General features: G+C 33.4%; 1 protein-coding gene across 1 annotated transcript; it reads left to right on the plus strand.

Annotated features, from left to right (window-relative positions):
* The first annotated feature begins 1,267 nt into the window (after nt 1-1,267).
* Nucleotides 1,268-21,727, plus strand: Rcd6 (Reduction in Cnn dots 6). Its single transcript, XM_090115100.1, has 7 exons — nt 1,268-1,431; nt 17,213-17,708; nt 19,454-19,597; nt 19,866-19,961; nt 20,349-20,461; nt 20,826-20,938; nt 21,208-21,727. Exons 2-7 carry the CDS (start codon nt 17,583-17,585, stop codon nt 21,717-21,719), a joined length of 1,104 nt encoding a protein of 367 aa, XP_089971226.1. The 5' UTR covers nt 1,268-1,431; nt 17,213-17,582; the 3' UTR covers nt 21,720-21,727.
* Nucleotides 21,728-22,686: the final 959 nt, after the last annotated feature.

Raw genomic sequence — 22,686 nt, forward strand, 5'->3', positions numbered from 1 at the left:
CAGTTGGGCGGACTTAATGTTACATCCATCGTCTCTATCTAGGTAATGTCCATTGTTTATAGTGGGAAACCTAATGAATCATTAAAATTAATACATCTTTGATCTCACTTTATAAGTTAAGCAATCTGGTAGGAGTCTGAGTTTATTTATATATATTTTTTTCTAAAAGAGGTAAACTGTACTTACTTAACTCTTTTTTTATTACATATATTAAATGTGAAAGTATGGTGTAGTTCGTTATTCATAGTACCTTAAATTGATATTAACTTCAACAAAGATGATAAAAATTCTTTAACAGCTATATCTATAGGTATAAGATAAATCATGAAATCTTGGGTGTAAATATAAATGTCAAGTGTGTAATTAATTGATTAGATAGTATTTTTCTTATTTTTGTGTGCACGTAGAAATAAAAAATCTCTGTAAATTAGTCCGTCTTTATCGATGTGCGGTCATTGATTTGTACTTGTATCTATTGAGATCTACTTATTAGAATTACTGTATAATTTTCCGCATTCCCTTAGTCGTATATAGTGTATGGGACGACAAAAGAGACTATCTTATGTGCACAACTGTTTAAAATTCAAGTCAATAAGTCACTGCTGGCAATCGTGCGCTATTGTATGGAAAATATGTTAATTATATACAGGTGAAAATAGACTTTAATGTCTTGTAAATTGTCCCAAATTACTGTGACAAGGTTTATGTTTATTAACAAGTGTATGTTCAGGGTTATACTTTCCGCTGCATTTGGTCTATTTCAACTTTCAATTCACGAATTCGGTTTGATCTCAATGTTGTTACTGTTCCGTCTTAGAATTCTAGTACTTAACTATATATGTATTTGATTACGTAAAAAGTTTTTTTCACTAGCTACTAACTAATCTGTTTTAGACATATCAAATTTTCTAAGACCAATTTTATCCCAAACTAGTTTATATCAATTTTAAGTTATAAGCTTTGTTTTTCTGAGGAATGCAAACATATTGAATTTGCGTATATTTTTACGAAGATAATACCACTCATAATACGAATTAGGTATTTTTCTTGTCTCACACAAAATAAACAATGAAATCAGTAACCAACTTGTAATTGTTAGTTACTTTATGTAATAAATAAATGAATAACTAAAGCAGAAATACTATGAAATAATAATAGAATAAATTTAAATTATATTAGCAATTCCTCTCCCCATTTTCATGCAGAATTTTGATAAACAGCAACTCCGTCTTGACATAATCGTGCACTGCTTTGCCGCGCTTTCGACATCCAATCACAAGTTAGTATGGCAGCGGCTGTCAAGTTGTGCGCGTGATTTTAAAATATGTTGCGCAGAACGACAAACGTTAATAAAATATCGTGAACTTTTACAGTCTTTCGTCAAATAATAAGTGAAGTGTTGTGATTTGTGTTTAAGTAATTAAATCTTAGGTAATTTTAATTTTAATTTTTATTGTTTTAAGATAAACTTTAGGTATGCTCATATCTCGATTCAAGAAAAGACTTCGTTTCGACATACCCGTAAACTAGCTTTTGGTGATAACACAATATGTGTTACTAAGTTTGCAAAACTCAGAACATTGTAGGATAAAGACGAAACTATTTCAAAGAAAATGTAGAGTTTTTGCTCTCATAAAAATTAATAATTTTGAATTACAATTTCAATGCTGTAACTTTATAAAATTTATTGTATTGAATACATAAAAGTTTCTGTAATAGCTAGGTATAATATTATTATTATGGTTTAATATTATTTACAATGGAACAAAACCGCAAATAGGCTTTCATCTGAAAATTTGGGTCAAACCACTAGATTTATAAAATTACCTGTCTAGGCTCTAAGCTCTTTCATAAATCGTTTATAGTATTATTTAAATTCTGAATGAAGAAATTTATAAGCTTCTGTAATAGCCTAACTAGTTACCATTTAAATATATACTTACCTATTTATCAAAAGTAAGTTTATCTGGTAGCAGGTAGAGCCTACAAGGTAGGCTCTACGCTTTATGATACTATGTGAGTTGTGACCTAAGTAGGTAATCATTTAATTGAACACATTTTTAAATTAATCGAAATGATTTATTGATATTATATTAACATGACTCTACATTCTTGTCTCTTTTAAATATAAAAATTATAACACAAAAAAAACGCAATGAAAACCCCGTAGTTTTTAAGAACTTCCACTATAAAGAACCAAATTTTAAGTAATTTCAACAAAAAAGATATCAATGAGATATAGCTACTATATTTACGTCAATTTCTTGTGATACCAATTTTCAAAGTCATTAAAACACCCCATAATTACTGATCATTAAATGACGAGCAGTGGCGGCCTTAGGGGGTGGCGAACGGGGCAATCGCCCGGGGCCTCGCTCTTGCAGGGGCCTCGCGCAACAAGCAACAGCCCACCCAAGCAAATTTAAAAAAATGAAAATGTGTGCGTGTACTGAGTATGTTCATGCGTGTGTATGAAGGAAACGACGATATTATCTCGGTGCTGAAATACATAATAGAAAACAAATTAACTGAAGTTTACCCCACTATCGAAATAGTCCTGAGAATTATTGCCACCACACCTGTGATAGTTGCGTCTGCTGAAAGGAGTTTTTCGAGGCTTAAAATTATTAAAGCATATTTGAGGAATTCGATGACACAAGATCGGCTTTCAGCCCTTGCTATTCTTTCAATCGAAAGTGACGTAGCTCATTCGTTGGATTATTGTGCTTGAATTAAAGATTTTAGCCTTAGGAAAAGCCGCAAACGTCAATTTTAAAATTTATCATCTCTGTATTTGTTAAATTGTATAAATATGTATTTGTATAAATATACAGGGTGTCCCAAAAAGAAGTGATATACTGAAGCTAGGAGGTAGAGGACCTAGAGGGCTATCCGAATCATCCCCATGTATGTTATGCGATTTTTCGTATTTTCGGAGTTATGACATTTTTTTCAATTTTTCATCTATCGCTGAGTACGATGAGATTTTTATTTATGGTGACGTCAATTATTGCGAAAGATGCTTGATTTTTTTTGTGTGCTAAGCTGAAAGATAGGCCAATTCAGTATGGCAACATTTACTATCGTTAGATCTTTGAATGGAATAAAAAAAGAATTAAATTCCAAGAAAGATAAAATTACCCAGTATGTTCACCACTTCAAGGGCCCGTAAAAAAATAAAATCACATAAAAAAAGTTTTCCGTTTGGCTTTTAAAAACTTGCTCTATCTATCAGGTAGCTACCCTGAAAATTTAATTTTATTATTCAGAAGGCTTCAATCGAAAAATTGAAATCTAAATTTGGTAAGTGCAAAAATTGAATTAACATGATGATTAATAAAAACAAATAAAAAACCAATGAAAAGGTGTTTAATTACCAGAAATTTTTAAAATGACGCCGCTGTTGCTCAGTGCAAGTGCGACATCACCGTAAAAAGTTGTCTTTTAAATGTCTGAATGCCCTTTTATCGTTTCTAATGGTTTCTTCTGCTACTATGAATTTCCGGGTTATTTCGTCCAAATTGTGGCAGTCTCTCGTCTTTGTAGTATCCCCACGGAAAAAAATCAATAGGGTTTATGTCCGGGGACCGTGGAGGCCAGGCTAAAGGGCAAAGATAACTTGAAAGATGGATTGGTCGTTGCAGCCTGCGCATGCGCCGGTGACGCCTGCCTTAAAGCCTGGCCTCCACGGTCCCTCTACCTAAACCCCATTGATTTGTATCAATGGGGATACCAAAAAGACCTCGGCTACTTGAGAGAATGCCACAATTTGGAAGAAATAACCCGGAAATAATAAAAATGATAAAAGGGCATTCAGACATTTAAAAGACAACTTTTTACGGTGATGTCGCACTTGCATTGAGCAACAGCGGGATTATTTAAAAAAAATCTGGTAATTAAACACCTATTTATTGGTTTTAATGATCATCATGTTAATAAAATTTTTGCACTTACCATATTTAGATTTCAATTTTTCGATTGAAGCCTTCTGAATAATAAAATGAAATTTTCAGGGTAGCTACCTGATAGATAGAGCAAGTTTTTAAAAGCCAAATGGAAAACTTTTTTTATGTGACTTTATTTTTTTATGGGCCCTTGAAGTTGTGAACATACTGGGTAATTTCATATTTCTTGGCATTTAATTCTTTTTTTATTCCATTCGAAGATCTAACGATAGTAAATGTTACCATACTGAATTGGCCTCTCTTTCAGCTTAGCACACATAAAAAATCAAGCATCTAGCGCAATAATTCACGTCACCATAAATAAAAATCTCATCGTACTCAGCGATAGATGAAAAATTGGAAAAATGTCATAACTCCGAAAATACGAAAAATCGCATAACATACATGGGGGTGATTCGGATAGCCCTCTAGGTCCTCTACCTCCCAGCTTCCGTTCATCACTACTTTTTGGGACACCCTGTATAAATATTTTAAAACTCAAATTTTATTCATTTGTATAACTTTATCATTTCTCCTCAAATATGACAAATACCTAAACCAAACAACCAGACCTACTTTCGCATCACATAGTTACATTTCACAAAGAGCAAAGGGCCTCGCAAAGGGCCTGCCGCCCGGAGCCTCGCAATGGGTAAGGCCGCCGCTGATGACGAGGTATATTTTCTACTTACTTATGTATTTTTAACCGAGTTTTTTGCGCATCTAATTCTTATTACAACTTATAGCTTCTTGGAAACCTTCAACGAACCAAAATAAAAACAAAAGGCTGAAATCTTATGTTTTATATTATGTTGGAAAAATTAATCTACCTGCTCATCACATTTGGGCTTTAAATATCTACTAATATGTACTTTAGTTTTGTTCGGTTTAACACGTTGATGTAAGAAACCACTGCTTCGAATTGAAAATTTGTTTTTCTATCGAATAGCTAGGCAGCCATTTACCTCGGAAGGTAGAGCCAAAATCATTAACTCAGAAAAATTTTGCAAAAATGGTATATTCCCTTGCAGAGACGAAGTTGCGTGGTCAGCTTGTATAAAACTGTAAAAGAATTGTTACATACTGTATTTACTATATAAGCGGAGTGAATCGGTAAATACTAAATATACAGTGAGTTGTTACAATGTGGAATGTCGAGCAATCATGATTTATTATCTTTACCGCAAGAATCGAACGCAGGTATTAACTAATAATGGATTCACCCGTGAAATATCCTTATTACATGACTAGACTAGCTGTGTACATGGTTTTACCTGCGAACAAAACCGTGAGTAATTTTTATCCCCTATTTGATATTTTCCTTTGGGGTTTGGTATTTGGAAAAAAAAACGTGTTAGCCGAGCACACGCGTCAGAAGTGGAATTTCTTTGGCAAGTTTTAAATTGCCAAAGCAGTTGACGTGACGATGAAGTGAAATGTGACGGTATTACCATGACACGACCTCGAAATTTTACTCTCAACTCGCCTGAAAAACTTTTACTCCAAAAATTATAAAGTAGGTACATAGGAGGTGTGTAATATTCCCTGTGTTCAGTGTATATTAATTTGACCATATTTTGACATAGCTTCTCAAAATTTTTCATTCAAATCAATGATTTGGTTAAACATATATGTATAAATACCGTCAGTTACTAGATTTTTAAATTATCTTTTTTACCAACAAATTTTTATGTTCTTTAGCAAACTTAAGCAACACTTCCCATGTACTTGAACATTCTCTTTCATTAAGAATTATTAACACAAAAATATCAAACGTAATATAAATTAACTAGTTAAGTACGAATATTAGGTAATATTCGTAACTATAAAAAAATAATTTATTGCTTTGAAATTCATATACAAGAATAGTTGTTCTGTGCTTATGTGCACATTGCGAAACTTCTAATATCCAGGATAAAGCGTATTAGAATAAATTAAAGACCATTAAACTCGGTTTCATTTCTGTTACCGGTTACTTATACTTAATTCAATTATAATTACTAGGCCGTAAAATTATATATTATAACGTATGTAAAAACATTTCATAAATATGGCTAGCTTTAGGCTCTAGCTTTTCTCTGCATACGATATATAGATAAATAAGTATAATCACAGACTAATAATAATATACTACGTATACAAGTATAATGGACCAAATTTTCTTGTAATTTTTGGCAACACAAACATCTTGAAGCTCATTTGATTTTACTCTATTTCATTCAAAGACTAATATGTAAAAAAATACTATCACAAGACTAGGTACCTACATATTTACTGAGTATCATCTAGCTATATTTTTATTCTAGACTGTCTATGTAGATAATAATATATAATAATTGATATAAGATAACGATAGTCAATAGTTGCCTGCTATTAACCAACCTTATATTTAGCAAAGAGAATTAATAAAAATGCTTTGGAACACAAAACCTTTTAAACGTTCATTTAATTGAAGTATTAATGAGCTTCATAAAACCTAACACCATTGTATTCACGTATCTTAATTAATTCAAATAAGAAAGAAAGAAATGATCGGAACCAAACGATTGTTCGTATTTTTTGCAGTGTGAGAGTTCGATTTTATAATGAACTAGGAAATTTTCTCGTAGGTGGCCAATTGAGAAAGTAATTTTGTTTTGTTTTATGGCATCGGCATTTCTATGATTCTAAAACTCAGTTCTTGAACAAAATACTATGAATGTATCTAAAAATTATAAGAAATAGTCATAATATAAGACTTAATAGGGTCTATTATATATTTTTTGTTTATTATTGTTATATTTTGCTTGTTACAAAATTTGATAACAATGTATTTCTGCAAGGTCACTATCGTACCTAATACCCTCGATAGTTATGACATAACTTAGTTTGCATATTAAAATATAACGACTTGTATTTACACTATACATGATTTTCAACATAAGCTAGCCTATGCAAACTAAAATAGCTTTCTTGTGGAGATAATATTCTTTAAATTGAAAAATAATACAGAGAAAATTAATACAATAGTAGTGTTCAAGCAGCTTTACAAACCTTTCAATTAGACTCCTTTAGAAGCGCTTTTGAGTTGTCATATTTAGAAGCTAGAAAAGAGTAACCACGAATTCTGAAAACAGTGTAAAGAGAAGTATCAGCAAAACACTTATTCATTTGATATCTCATCAACATTATACAATTTTTCTGCTTATTATTAGTCGATAATATTCCCTAAATTAACCTTCTAACACACTGCTCATACGGTTAGAATAATTATACACCTTCACTTGATGTGTCCTTTTGATTCGTCACTGCCTTCACTTCGCACCTGTAAAAAACCATAACGAAGACATCACTATAATTGAAAAACATTTAATATTTACATAACAAGTTACATAAACAATCATTGTTTGACCTGAGAATGTTCGGCATTGAGCAAAACAGACGAAATGAGGGTAATTCGTTCGTGTTAGTTTGTAGGTCGTGGAATGTTTTAGCATTTACCAGTAAATACTATGTAAAGCGATTTCTTTGAATTAGTTTACAACTAGATGGTTAAGTGCAGGATTTCGAAGAACTATATGATCTTAAAAGAGCAGAGATTGTATGTTCTATGGCTCGAATTTTTAAAGTGAGTTAAATAGTCTCTATTGAAGCTTTTAGAAGAGATAATGGCAGCAGTATGGCATTGTTAATTACAAAAGTCATTATTCTTTCTATAACAAATTAACACTTTCTTTCCATTTATCCTATTAATGTAATAATGCCGAAAGTTTGTGATGTGTGTTATATCAAAATTTCCAAATCGGGTTTTACGCTAAGACATTTTTACTTGGATTAACTATACTCGAAAGAAGTCGCGTGCAGCAGTTGAAGTGAACCTTAAATTTTGTCTAAATATAATATAACCTATACTAATCGGTACCTATATATAAGATTATGAAAACATCGCGTGGTTTGTGTTGTGTAATTTATTATGAGTTCGAGTACCTATTTATATACAAAGCGTTTAATCACATATCTCTCCTTGAACCGATGTATTAATATTCAAAGGTTTTTATTTTAATGATTGTTTTGTTATGAATCGATGATTCATTATAAATGAATGGTGTTAATGATTCAGAGATATTAATTTGCGTCAAACGATACCCAAAGCCAGGGATGGCTGTTAAGTTGAAATAGTATATCAAATTATGGTCCTATTAAATCCCAGATAGGTAGTTAAGTCTCCTTTGATCTTCCAGACCAGAGCTTTTAAGGTACTTTTCTCCACTGTTTAATCGAATAAATTAATTCTCGGGTCTTTTTAGTAACAACTTAAAATTAAAGAGGAATCTCAGACGGCAGACCACATTATACCTTTGCTTTCTGTCTCATGGTCTGAGGTCTCTATTTGGCTAAAATATCCATATTATTGATACTTATGAACGAACAGTCTTTTTAATCTATAGATCTATACATAACTTCAGTCTCCACCTTTCTAATTGTGTCCTCAAATATGAGACAACACATCTGTGACTAATCTTTGCGGATGCTTATGGATATTTGTCGTTATACGCTTACCAACTTCCTCGTCTTTACCTTCTAAACGTTCTTATTATAGCTATCTCTAGCACATATTAGAAAATACTTGACTCTAGTAGGCTGTTGAGGCAAGAAGTTAAATACCTATCTAACTATAACAATTTAGTAATCTGTGCCTATGGCATTTTTCGTCTTGCTCATTGTGTATTTTATTATGTTGTTTTCTTAGGAAATGTGCTTTTTTAAATTGTACTTTATTCTATAACTTTCTTTATTTTGTCCGTATCTAATCAACTAAATATTAAAAAAACACAACTGAAATATAGTAGTGTCACCACACACCCATATCAACAAAAATTTTAGGATCTAGATTACATTTGTCCACCTGAATAAATGTGTTAACAAATAATCAAATAGCATACATATACGAATTCGTAAAAAAAACTAGTTTCTCTAGTTTTGCAAGACAAATTATTTAGTTAGTCAACCCGTGGGTCGAATGACCCTTTTTTCCTACCGTTTGTGAAATACTTAAGGTCATATTGCAGATATTTATCCATAACTAAACATATAATAAAATCGTAGGAAAGTCTAAACTGTATATTGAATATATTTTTAAAAGAACACTTGGGGCGTGATATCGAGGCCATAAATATAGAATTTTTGTCTGTTTGTTTGTCCGGGCTAAACTAAAAAAGTTCTGCATGAATTTTATTAAAATTTTCTATGAATATAACTAACAGCTGGTCGGGTCAACATATAGGTTATAATATATCATCACACAAGGCCGATAGGAGCGGAGCAATGCGGGTAAAACCGCGGGACCTAGTAAGACTTAAGAGTCAATAAAATATGTGTGTTTACTATAATTTCTACGTAAGTCAAGCAAAGTGGAATGCAAGCCTATCCTTGAATGATTTCATTTCTGATTTAGCTACATTGGTATTTAAACTTTCAAGAAACGTTATGTAGGAAGCACAGATCACAGAAACTAAAGGGTAAGAAGTTTGTGTTTCTCAGAACTTAAATACCTACCTAAGTGATTTTCCTTGTTGTAATGGTATACTTCATACATCATTTATATTATGTGATCATAATAAGTTGATGAAGATGTCAAGCAATTATTGATTAAAAAATATGAAGGGATCTCTATCTATGAGGCCATAAGGGAATTATTTTATTATCCATATTAGCATGATATTAGGGCGTAGCTGGTTGTCTTCTACCTATTTTATTTAATTTTGCCTCGGTGCCTCCATGTATGTATCGATTTCTAATTTATATGATACCTACATGTAAAGTATACGTATGGCTATCGTTTTAAAATATTATAATAATTATTATTCACATACCTACATGGATTTTATTTTTAGATTCATATGTCTATAAATAAACTATGAGAATCACATTATGTATCGGGGTATCTTAGGTATGCAATATTTTTCTGGTTTTATTTTTCAATGGAACGAACCAAAGACCGGTATTCCATGCAATGCCCTTATTCGCATATGAGTATAAATATTTTTATGAGGTTGTTAACTTTTATGTTTTTTACGCATGCGTAGTTTCTTTTTTTTCATATGCGTAGGTATCGTAGAAGCCAACGTAGAAGGCAGAAGCATATTATCACAGACTAATAATAATATAGGTACTAGATATTATGGTACTGTTTGCTTACGTTCTTAGTTTAGACTATTGTATTCTAGTAGGTAATATGTACTATTACTAATAACATTGTAAAGCTGAAGTGTTTGTTTGTTTGAACGCGCTTATCTCGGGAACTACTGGTCCGATTTGAAAATTTTTTTCGGTGTTAGATAGCCCATTTATCCCATATATATATTAGCCCATATATATAGAAGGCTATACGCTATATATCATCTCGCTAAGACGAACAGGAGCGGAGCACATGTCTAATATACAGAACTTAATATGTTAACAATTGCTTTCGTCCTTTCTATACTAAAACACTTTATTTTACGAAATACACATTGGACATTCAACAAACGATAAAAGTCCATTTTTTATTGTTATTTCATCGAGAATTGCATTGATTTCGTAAACATATTAAGACAAGCAACATGCATTATACATGTACATACATATGTAAATTTCTCGAGGCAATGTACACAGTATTTGCATACACTGCTATCTATAACGCTACATGCCCGCATATGCTATCTTGATATCGATAATATTACGGTTTCTAAATTATAACCAGCGTATTATGTTGCCACTGCTGGAACACAGGTCTCTTACGAGGGTGCAGGTGCAGGTCCACCTCGCTGGCCAGTTGTGGATAGGCAGATATCACATGTCTTCGAATTTTGGATTCGTATTTCGTTGACACGTCACATCGGTTTCCTCAAGATGTTTTCCTTCACCTCTCACGTGAGTAGATAAATTGAAAATTTATCAGTTTATTTCCTGCACGCTTGGCCTGGGGCTGGAACCCAAAACTTATCGATTTGAAGTCCGAGGTCCTCACGACTGAGCCACCACTATACGTGAATGACGAGAGAAATATAATTAAAATGAACGCATCTAAAATTATTTTATGTTAGTTTTTTTTTTTTTTTGTGTGTGGTGTCTCTCAAGGTTAGCCAGAAGGGCTTCTACATTTTAACGCGGACGCGGGGGTGAACTGAAGGTTCACCCTGGTAGCGACATGCACAAGGGCGTCCCCCCTTGACGGGGACCACGAACCTCGGCTTGAGCTGTCGCTCTCAATGGAGCCAGAAGGGCCCTTATCGGACGGGTTATGTTAGTAGGTAGTATAACTATATATAGGACTTAATTTGCTACTACGTGCGAACCTTTCGAATAATCTTCAATAATAGGCGTGAAATAAGAATTCGGATAAATAAGACACTTAATATTATAGGCATATTTTAATAAGAAACTACTGTTACCCGTGAATAATCGAAAAGCAACACTACCGCTATATAATACATGGATAGACTTAGTATAAATTATTTTGATCTCGAAATAACCTGTAATTACGTGTTGTTTGAATCTTATAAACCCCTCTCATTTTCTTTGGATGTACCTATTTCGTATGGCTTGAGATTACTCGCGCTCGTTATTTTGAATGTCATTTTTCCATCCTTACCTTCTGCACGGTCATATAAGATAGTACCTGATGCCTGATGGCTGATGCCCCCGCATAATTAAGGTAATCAAAAAAGACGATTAGGAATAGGATTAGATCCAAGAGATTGCAGATGTAGTACACTACTTTTAAACGCCGATTTAAAAGATGAGCTTCCTCAATGCAAATGTGTTCCTATTCCACCAGTACAATTATAACAGCAGTCAGGAAGTAATTAATAAATAAGTAACAATTAAAGAACGCCATTCAAGAAAATAAATATAAACTGAAATGTATCGTGATAAAACGTAACGAGATTCGAAAGAGAAACAAGAACTGTTATTTAACGTTGATTTCTTCCGTGTGTTGCGTTCAACAGAATATAATCAATTCGCTGGTATGTTACATTTATCTGTAGTTTACCTAATTAAAAGTGTAATTGGAGCGGGACAGAAAAGCTACTTTGTTGGTTTGTAGCAAAATCATGCCCTTACCAGGACTTCTTTTAATTTTGCAGATAGGTAGATACGTATAATACTTACCTTTTAGGTAATTTTTAATGAACACTTTAATTTTAGCATCGGGCTTTTTATTGCAATCAAAATACGTCACCTTAATCCCAGATATTTAATCAACAATACTTAATTGTAACTACTAAATTTTGTCTTAATTCTAAAATGCAAACCAAGGAAACTCTCTGTAGATAGGTAGAGCCTGAAATAGATATAATGCCGGATAAATCGGTGTCAAATGTATCAACAGCTGTTAGAATCAAAACAGTATTAATAACAGCTATAAAACCATAACCCACACATAACCAAAAGCAAGAACCATCACCATCGCCTAATTCTAATCATGCTCCCGACTCCATAATAATTCAATCACGTACGCAGTATGCCATAGCGACTACGGAAGTATGTCTAACTGTAAAGCATACGTTTTTGTAAACTGTGTGTCACAAATGGGGGTTTGTACCTTGTATCCAGGTTAGGTTGAAAGTGTTTTAATGTTTTTTACGGTAACCTATTAAAAACTCGAATTTCTATTACCCGAATCTTAAAATCCCGAAAACGGTTGTTAGAACTTTTAAAAGACAGATGTTATGAATGACAACTTTTTAAAATTCCTTTTTTAATTTCCCAGATGAATCAATTTCCAGATACACCAAAACCAGATTTTTAAAAAGTATTTTTTTGTTTCCCGTATTCTCATAATCCAGATATAGTTATACCAGATTCTCAGAATACTTTTTTTTGTTTCCCATCGTACCATTTTCCAAATAAACTATTACCAACTTTTCATAATCTTTTTATTTGGTTCCCATATAATCGTATAGCAGATAAACTATTGCCAGATTTTCATAATCTCTTTATTTGGTTCCCATACAATCGTGATTATACCTTTTACTATTGCCTGAAAATAAACATTACCAGTAAGTAAATTGTTTTACTTGCCCATTATAGAAAGGTTTAAGTGTCAAATTCGACTCAGTAGGTTAGGTTAGGTTTGAACTGTGACCTCCCATGCCAGAACCGACTCGCTATTGTTTCACTTGCCCATTACAGAAAGGTTTAAGTGTCAAATTCGACTCAGTAGGTTAGGTTAGGTTTGAACTGTGACCTCCCATGCACGAGCCGAGCGAGCGAAGCGAGCGTGCCGCGGCAGCGGCCGGCGAGTGCCAGAACCGACTCGCTATTGTTTCACTTGCCCATTACAGAAAGGTTTAAGTGTCAAATTCGACTCAGTAGGTTAGGTTAGGTTTGAACTGTGACCTCCCATGCACGAGCCGAGCGAGCGAAGCGAGCGTGCCGCGGCAGCGGCCGGCGAGTGCCAGAACCGACTCGCTATTGTTTCACTTGCCCATTACAGAAAGGTTTAAGTGTCAAATTCGACTCAGTAGGTTAGGTTAGGTTTGAACTGTGACCTCCCATGCACGAGCCGAGCGAGCGAAGCGAGCGTGCCGCGGCAGCGGCCGGCGAGTGCCAGAACCGACTCGCTATTGTTTCACTTGCCCATTACAGAAAGGTTAAAGTGTTAAAATCTATTCAGAAGGTTAGGTTAGGTTCGTGCTGCGACCCCCTGGAAGGATTTCGTTTTTCTGGATATCATTTATTTGAATTTCAAAAATCTGGACATTGTTTGTCTGGATATCAATCAACTGTATTTCAAAAATTTGTGTTTTAAAAATCTGGCTTTCGTGCATATGGATTACGGTCATCTGGATTTTGTGCATTTAGATTTCGTATGTCTGGAACTCATTCGTCTGGATTGTAAAACGTCGTACAAATGAAGAAATGGGCAAATGAAATTCGGAGTTGCGATTATATGGCAAACAAAACTTCGAAATTTTAAAATTCGGGGTTATGAAAAAATGTCCAAACGTTTTCTGGATTATGATATTCGGAATATTAAAATTCGAGATTAAGATAGGTAACCGTTTTTTACATGATGGTATTGAAAGCGAAGTCATGAGACTTGTATTTGTATGCCACTCTTAAGTACATGTAGCTGACGTATTTTTCTCTTACGAAATAATTAAAACTCGATCGAAAATGTTTATAAAGCAATAATGATAAAAAAATCAATCAAAATACTAAAATAATTTTACCTAGTAGGTACGTATCTCTAGTCTCTTCATCTAATGAACAAATCCTCCAAAAAGTGGATTTTCTATCGCGCACCCTACTAGTAAAGTAAACATATAGTGAAGACCATTGTACTTATTTAATTAATTTATTTATTCATTGGATTTAATAAATTTTTAATTTTTAATAAAGTCAGAAGTCAGACTAGCTTTACTAATTTTTAAATGTAACATGACCGTGACCCGTAATCAAAATATCAAAATGTTAATCTTCCTAATAATCTACGTTATTCGAGCAGACTTAAAAACACCATGCAGTATATATTATCTGTGCTTAAACCTATAATAGTACTTACAGCTAAGTGGTAACCGTTTCCTAGTTTGCTTTACGAGGAAGTAATATTGAGAAAGTAAACGATTGAACTTGTAGCTTTTACTCTCTACATTAGGTAAGTATTCTTTGTCTCAAATAGGCAATTATCCGTTTACAGTTTAGTTCAGAAATGCTATGAATACTAATAAGATGCTTTTTCGTGTTGTGTAACTTTTTGAAATGGCACACAAATAAAAATACATACTTAAGAAATATGGACATATGGAAATTCCGAGATAGACAGACTGCTTTTAAGTTTTAAGGATGAAAACTTAACTTGAAGATATGGTAATAGTACCTAGATACTCGTATAATATTATGTTATTATCTTTGGTAATGGGATAGTAAATATGTATTAAGGCTTGTATACATTTTGCAATTCGTCTTATAGACGCTGAGTTAGATGTTATGGTGTTACCTAATGATGTTCTTTGTCCATAATATTCTAACATACAGATAGGAATAAAAACATATGGTTATAATATGTATTTCTTTTTCATCATAACATTATTTTGATAATCCTACTTTAAACTGCGGAAACAATGAAATTAACATTGACCGAATTTTCAAGGTGGATTTGCCGGTGTTCAGATTGACATGCCAAATTTTAACGGACCTTCAAGGTTACTAAAATATACTTGGTACTAGGAAAATTAAATATTTTTTCTAACATGTTTTTTTAACGTTTAATGTGTACTTTGAGTGACGATTTGTTTTATTATGAAAACGGGACTTTCAAAACTTGATTATAATATTCTTAGAATAAACTAACTTCTAGAATCTAGGATATCTCCTATTTATTTTCAACTTCTTAAAATCCGAAAGATTATATCTTATATACGTAACTGGTATTTGTATGTTTGCTGCTCTTCACGTAAAAAGGATTGAATCGATTATCTGATAAGGAAATAGGTTGAAGCTTGAAATGAGACTTTATTTACAACTAGAACCACGAACAATTTCACAGGCTGAAAATGAGTAACCATAATGTCCTTAGTACGTAGTAGTTTAAGGTCCTATCATATACAGTAGGTGCTATCATATCATATACCTATCATAATATATTTAGGTAGGTTTCTACTGTCTATGCTATCTAATAAATATGAGTACCTAGCTGTGAGATGTCTATAGCCTACTATCTAAAACTACCTTCTCCAATCTTGTCAATTATCTTAACTGTATTTTATACCTACTTACGTTTTGGTATAATTATTAATTCGCTAAAAATGCATTCATTCATATATTCCTCTTAGTTTTGTTTCCCAGCATTCCGGTTATCTTCGCCCTTGAGAATAGTGTCCACATAAAATGGTTTATTTTTGCTTTTCTTGCACTGACTTAACAGGTTCATGAGTGCTCGAAGACGGTATTGTAACTGTAAGAAAACATTGTTAAAGTATCGTTTACATATTAAAAATATTAGGACCTATAAGTCTATAAGCAAAAACAAGTAAAAAAAAAATACTAATTATGTGTCTAAGCTAAGAAATAATCAAAGTATTTTTCAACGAATTCGATCGCAAACTAATTCCTTGCTTGAATGCCGATTATGACCATTTAATTTCTAGACTTTTCTGACTGATTTCTCTCACACTCATCACACTTGTACAAACATACCTACTCATTCCACACTCAGTTATATACAAAGTAGGTTATTTTTAACCGTCGGTAATAATAAATAGGTTAAGTATGCATTTCTGTTATAATAGAGTCGACCACACTTATTTTAAGGTAAAAACACGTCAAAGTAACATTAAAAAAAGTAGGTAAAGATAGTATTGAACTTCATAGTAATTTTATACTAAACACATTGTAGTAAATTTTTTTCTTAGTAAATAGCTGTAAAACAAAAAGCTAACGTCTTCATTCTCACACGTTAATAACACGCATCTAATTATATCATCGCGCCAAGTAAACTGTTTTGTAATAGATTAATTGATACAGATTTGCATAAATACCACAGCAATTGCTAACAATGTAAAACATTCACATACTTAGTTCCCATGTCAGGGCTTTTGCATGGAGTCATTGACGAGGAAGAACTATAGGCAAATTGTAGGGGTTATTAACATTGATGGGTTAGAGGCATCGATCTATAATGTAGAAAGTCTATAGACTATGGAAGCCTTCAAGACAAGAGCGTTTGTCATTAAAAGGCCGGCAAAGCACCTGTAATACCACCAGGCACCACCAGTGTTATTAGTGTTTAAGGACGGTGGTGACCACTTAATATAAGGAACCACCTTACAGGGAGATATGCATGCTATGCCATAGTACTGGATTTGATAACTTTCTTGGATCACTTTCTCCAAAATCTTTTAGCCTGATTATTTAGAAGTCTGATAGATTTGCGACGTGACCGTGACCTATCCATCTATCAAAGACACTCTACAATTGTTTAATTTAACAACTTATAGCATATTAATATCAAAATTGATTAAAATCTGACCTAATTAGATAGTGAATAAACAAAAAAAATTGTTTCATTAACTATTAACTCTACATTCCCACTGAAAACCATTCAACTTGTCTAGTTTCGAAACGCATTAACAAACAAGTTTTTTTGATCACTTGTTGCGTGTTTTATTTTGCAAACATAATTCGGAACATTGTCAAAGAATTGTATCAAGTTAAGTTTTTATAATTGAATGTTCATTAGTGATACAAGAATAGCAGCAGTTGCCTACGCTTAAACGTATTAACGAACACGTTTGTTGCAGGTATCGCAAACAGCGAACTCAATATAAAATAACTACTACTACGACCTTACCTACATATAACTAAAACTTTCAACTTTGACATCTTCTTTTCTATCCTTATCGAAAAGATGTAGATTGGAAACGATAGAACCGAAACAAAGTCCAGTAAAAAAGCAAGTGTTTTAAGTCCATGCATTGAAGGAAAATCTTTGATAGATAAGAAACTGAAAAATCAAGACGAAACAACATCAAGAACGTGATACATATCTAAGTACATGAATTGACGAATCCTGGCTTCAATAACTAACTAGAAAACCAAGGAATAAATGCAATGGATAGTATTGTCATCAATCATTAGCTGCATACAGTTGTGAATGAAGAAATAGCCAAAATGTCTACTAGTAATGATCTAAGTGATGTTGAAGAGATGCCTAAACTCCGTATGAAGCCTGCTGTAAACAGTATATTCTGTTGTAGTGTGACTGCCGCCTCTGGCTTCATTGCTGCGTATGCTCTTGTAAGTATAACACTTGATAATTAATTTGACTAGTTGTTGGTTTTGCTCATGAGGTAAAGGAAATTCCGATGGGAATTTGATATTTAACTGCGTAAAATAGTAGCCACTCACTATCTATCACTTTCTAGCCTCCCGTCTACCTCCAGACATAAAAGAAAGAAAGAAAATATAAAGCAAGAAAATACGTTATATGCAATAATAATTAATACAGTTGAAAAACTAAACTCATGAAATTAATGTATTGCCACTGATCCTTGATAAGTGTAAACTGTCTGTTATAAGTGGGTCAAAATCGAGTCTAAAGAAGTCGGTTAAACCTACAGATGAAGCTAATAAAAGCGTGTTTAAAAATAATTAGAGATCCAGAAATAAATTATTAACAAAAAAAATCGCCGCACATAACCCAGCATGTTTAAATTTGATCTTCAAACCTACTATCACAGCTCACTATACTACTATCAAACAATGTGTGAAATAGAAGGGGCCTAGCCGGTCCACTAAGGCCAAGTTATCTCACGGCATGACGAAACCAGCTACTGGGTCGGTATGCATTGAGTCGTAATGGATAATGAATTAATGTAGTTACTTGCATTATGTTCATTTCTAGGTTAGCGACTTGGCTGGGTAGATGTAGTTTTAATTGTTGAGTTTAATAAGATGTTGGCAATGATTAATTAGATTTTAATAGATGTTTTCTTAATTATGTAAAACGTCTCGTTTACGTCGTTTATAATTTTTACAGTCTTTAAAATAGGAGGATGTTTCTGAACGTTGACTGATGTCGTTTATGAACCGATTCGTAAGGTGATCATGATAAGGAAAGCAGGATCAACAATTCTAACAATAGAAAAATAATTTATTATGTATTATTTTTTCTAAATATAGAAAATCATGTCAAGTGGAAGTCGGTGACCAAATCAAGAAAAAAAATATAATTTGAAGTCTCGACCTCGAGGCTCGACCGGAGATATTATGTAAAATTACAACTTTAACTTTAGCTTCCTTTTTATGATGTCGCAGTTGCCAGTCGGTGACATAATACGTAGAAAATCAATTAGATAGACAGATTGCAAAAATCCTTTGTCTTTAATTTAAGAAAGTCATGTGTAAAAAAATGACCTTTGCCCTTTAAAAAAACATTGCAAAAGTGCAGTATTTCTCAACTTCACTATTTATCAATAGTTAAACGTATCATGTATTTTGGTACAAGATATATCACTTTGAAAGTGTTATATGTTGTGTTATGTAACATTTGTGTCAAAAGCTCTTAACCGGTTTATTTGGAACCGATTCTGAGGTCCACTTATGAATAGTGTTAATGTTAAATGAGTCATCTGATAAGCAATACAATGAGATGAGGCGTAGCAAACTTTTTTTGTTATAGTACACTTTTTGTTACAACCACACACACAAACACATATCTGTATTCTGTAGTACTCGGTCGTGTACAAAGTAACTAGTAAGTTCAAATACACATACACATACATACAGTCAAAATATTATCTGCGTGTACCGTTAATAGGAAACGTTGAGTTAGTTCACTTGTATCATAATCATTTATTAAGATAATATCTTCTAATATCTTCTTATTCACTTAATTTTGATAATTGATCAATAGTAGCTGAATAGTGGTAAAAAACGTTGCAAAACCGGAAAAAAAATCATTTTTGCTGCATGTTTTTTTTTCAATAAGCTAAATTAACATGCTATGACTAATAATTTATTTATTTTAATTAAATTTCCAGGTGTCCTACGCAATAGCTTTGATCTACGAAATAGTATGGGTGGTGGAGTCACAAAGCGGGCTGCCCATAGCATCCGCTCTTCTTATGATATGTTACTGCGTGGTTATCGCTGCTACAGTTGTTTTGGTGCATGGACTTATATCTGTAAGTATTAAATCTTGATAGAAAGGATGTGACGTAATGAATAGATAATATGGTAGCTGCAGGTAGAGGACGATGTGGCAGTTAAGAAAAATATATTTTGTGTATCGTAAGTCTCAGAATTCGAGATATTGGACATTTTCGAAAATTAAAAATAATTACACTCCACACTATAATACGTTTTCCTGTGTTAATCTTTTTCTTCTTTGTTCTATACTGTACTGTACTGTACTGGTCATTCATATTCTCATTGATTGGTCGATGTTTCCAGAAAAACAATACGTATCTATTGGCGTGGTTGATATCTGTCATCTTGGTGCTGATACCGGAGTGCGCTCTAGTCTTCTATATGTCGATCAGTCATTGGGTAAGTATTAGGTACTTATCTTTTTTCCTTCTTTTTTTTATTAAAACTTTGGCATAAAGAATATATCTATGTAAAGAAATTCTTACTGAGGATCTTTTGTTAATACTACACTTCCGTCCATAAAATGGGGTGCTACAAAAAGTGCATTGAGCAACTATTTAAGAGTAAAGTTATTTAAAAATCTACGTGTTATCTCGGTTTTAAAAGTATATATTTGAGCACATTTGGACTATCCGTTGTAATGAAATAATAATATTTACCATCATCATCAGCCTTGGGCTTCCACCATGCTGGTCAAGTGCGTATTGGCAGATTTCTCATTTCACATGTCGTTTTCTCACGATATTTTCCTTCACCGTTTAAAATAATATAATTTTTCCATTTCAGGGTCTTCAAGGTGTATACGGAGGAGCGGAATTAGCGTGTTATGTCGCTCGATTACCTGCCATAGTGTGCGGTGTGGTGTTGGTACAATCTGCGTACGCGCTGCGAGAAGCCAGGTAAATTACTATCACTACCATCAGTATAAAACAAAGTCGCTGTCTGTCCGTAACGGATTTTTTTTCATTCTGTTTTCGCGAATGGATAGCGTGGTTCTAGGTTTAAGTATATAATTTGTTAAGTTTTAGAAAATATAGGCGACGCCGTTCGTGAAAAACTTATGAATAAAATTTTCAGAAACATTGATGTAGGTACTATAAATAACTTGACTCACAATTGCTTATTATAAAGTCGTCCAAATATCCTATCGGCATTGTATAAAACAATTCATTAAATTTAACACCTTAATTCCAGGCAGTTAAGTTCAAAGTCAAGCGCTAGATATGAAGCACAATTGGGTAAAATGTTTATTTTGATTTTCAGGAAAGCAGAATATGGTACAGGTATGGGAGTGGGTGGTAGCGAATTCGACGCCAGCCATTACATTCCTGAACCTACGCCTGCTTTCACTAATGAAGGATTTATGCCTGATAATGGTGGGTGGACATTTTTTGTACTTATTTATTTTTATTGGTGCAATAAAAAAAAATAATTATTCACAAACCATATACCTAAACATATTTTTTTGATTACAATTACCAAGCTTCTAATCAAGCTTACTTTTTTGAGTATTGTAAAAGCCGAAATACGTTAAGGATAACAATAAGTTCGAATCGAATGATCATCAATTTTTTCTCATTTTAAACACATCTTTATGCAATGATATTTTATACTCGAACACAATGCATTATTTTTTAAATTACAGGCAAATCCGGCTCAATGCCTGACCTCAGGCGCCATCTAGCGTCCCGCCAATCGCACATGGGCTACATGATGGCCCAACCTCCACCAGCGTATTGGCAGCACTTGGCCGATCGGCAATACGCGGTCAGCCTCCGACTCCCCAAACATTACCCACCACCACAAGCATTTGGCACATGGGTTGGCCCACGCACTGGCCCATATGACAAACGTCGGCACTCCATAGTTGGCGCTTTTGACGAATACCCGACGAAATATGACTATGACGATAGAATGGAGTGTAAAAGTGAGATATCTTACCCGTATAGACAATATTATGACCCTAGAATGTTTCCTCCAGACTATGAAAGATATTATCAAGCTCAAGACGCGTATGGTGTTAATTTATTAAGACATGATCCTTATCATTTTAATAATAGAGATAGAGATAGGTCGTTCTATGCTGTGAGAAACAGTCATACATCTGTTGGTAATGAATCTGATGATCTGACTAAATATAAGGACGTTGCTTTATAAGAAATAAAATCTATTTTTGATGGATGACTTCGTCTAAAATAATAAACATTGTACATAATAAACGTTGTGTTGTTGAATGAAACAAGCATGTATTGGAATAAAGTATTCATTTGAATTTTGAATGTAGAGGCTCAACTAAACTGTATTTTTACAATTTTTGATAACCAATGTTTGTGTTTTCACTATGCAACATTACTACATGGTGGGTGGATATGCGTGGAATTCGTCGTCATTTCGACAGTTAAGTACAAACACAACTCTTAAAAACAACTGAATACGCATTACGTCAAGTAAAAAGTTTTTTTTTAATTTTGTTAAAACAAGAGTTCTTTTTAGGGTTCCGTACCTCAAAAGGAAAAAAACGGAACCCTTATAGGATCACTTTGTTGTCCGTCCGTCCGTCTGTCAAGACCCTTTTTCTCAGGAACGCGTGGAGGTATGAAGCTGAAATTTATATCAATTACTCAGGTCTACTGTCCCTTGAAGCTGTGAAAAAATCAAACTTCTAAGCCAACGCAATCAAAAGATACAGCCGTTTATGCCGCAAATTTTCGACACTTGCAAGGGAATCAAAACCTACAGGGTGCTTCCCGTGAACTCAGAATCTTGAAATTTGGTACGAAGCAACGTCTTATAGCATAGATAAAGGAAAAATTACGAAAACCATAAATTTTTAGTTACATCACATAATATATTTACTTACTACCCATTTCCTCATAAACGCGTAGAGGTATTAAATTGAAATTCATACCAAATACTCAGGTCTATAATACCTTTAAGCTGTAACAAAATCAACTTTGTAAACCTTGCAGGTTTGTACGGAACCCTCGGTGCGCGAGTCCGACTCGCACTTGGCCGGTTTTTTATTTAATTTTGTTACACAAATCTTCTTATATATAAAAATGAATCGCAAAATGTGTTGGTAAGCGCATAACTCGAGAACGGCTGAACCGATTTCGATAATTCT

The sequence above is a fragment of the Colias eurytheme genome, chromosome 22 (genome assembly GCF_061535395.1).
Source record: "Colias eurytheme isolate Ceu_HAF_F1 chromosome 22, ilColEury1 Martin Lab GWU primary, whole genome shotgun sequence".
NCBI lineage: Eukaryota > Metazoa > Arthropoda > Insecta > Lepidoptera > Pieridae > Colias > Colias eurytheme.

Excerpts from the sequence above, each read along its gene's own strand:
- Rcd6 (XM_090115100.1), top strand. The coding sequence starts at position 17,583 with ATGTCTACTAGTAATGATCTAAGTGATGTTGAAGAGATGCCTAAACTC. Across the intron at positions 20,462-20,825 it reads TACGCGCTGCGAGAAGCCAG|GAAAGCAGAATATGGTACAG; the intron begins GTAAATTACTAT and ends TTTGATTTTCAG. Across the intron at positions 20,939-21,207 it reads AGGATTTATGCCTGATAATG|GCAAATCCGGCTCAATGCCT; the intron begins GTGGGTGGACAT and ends TTTAAATTACAG.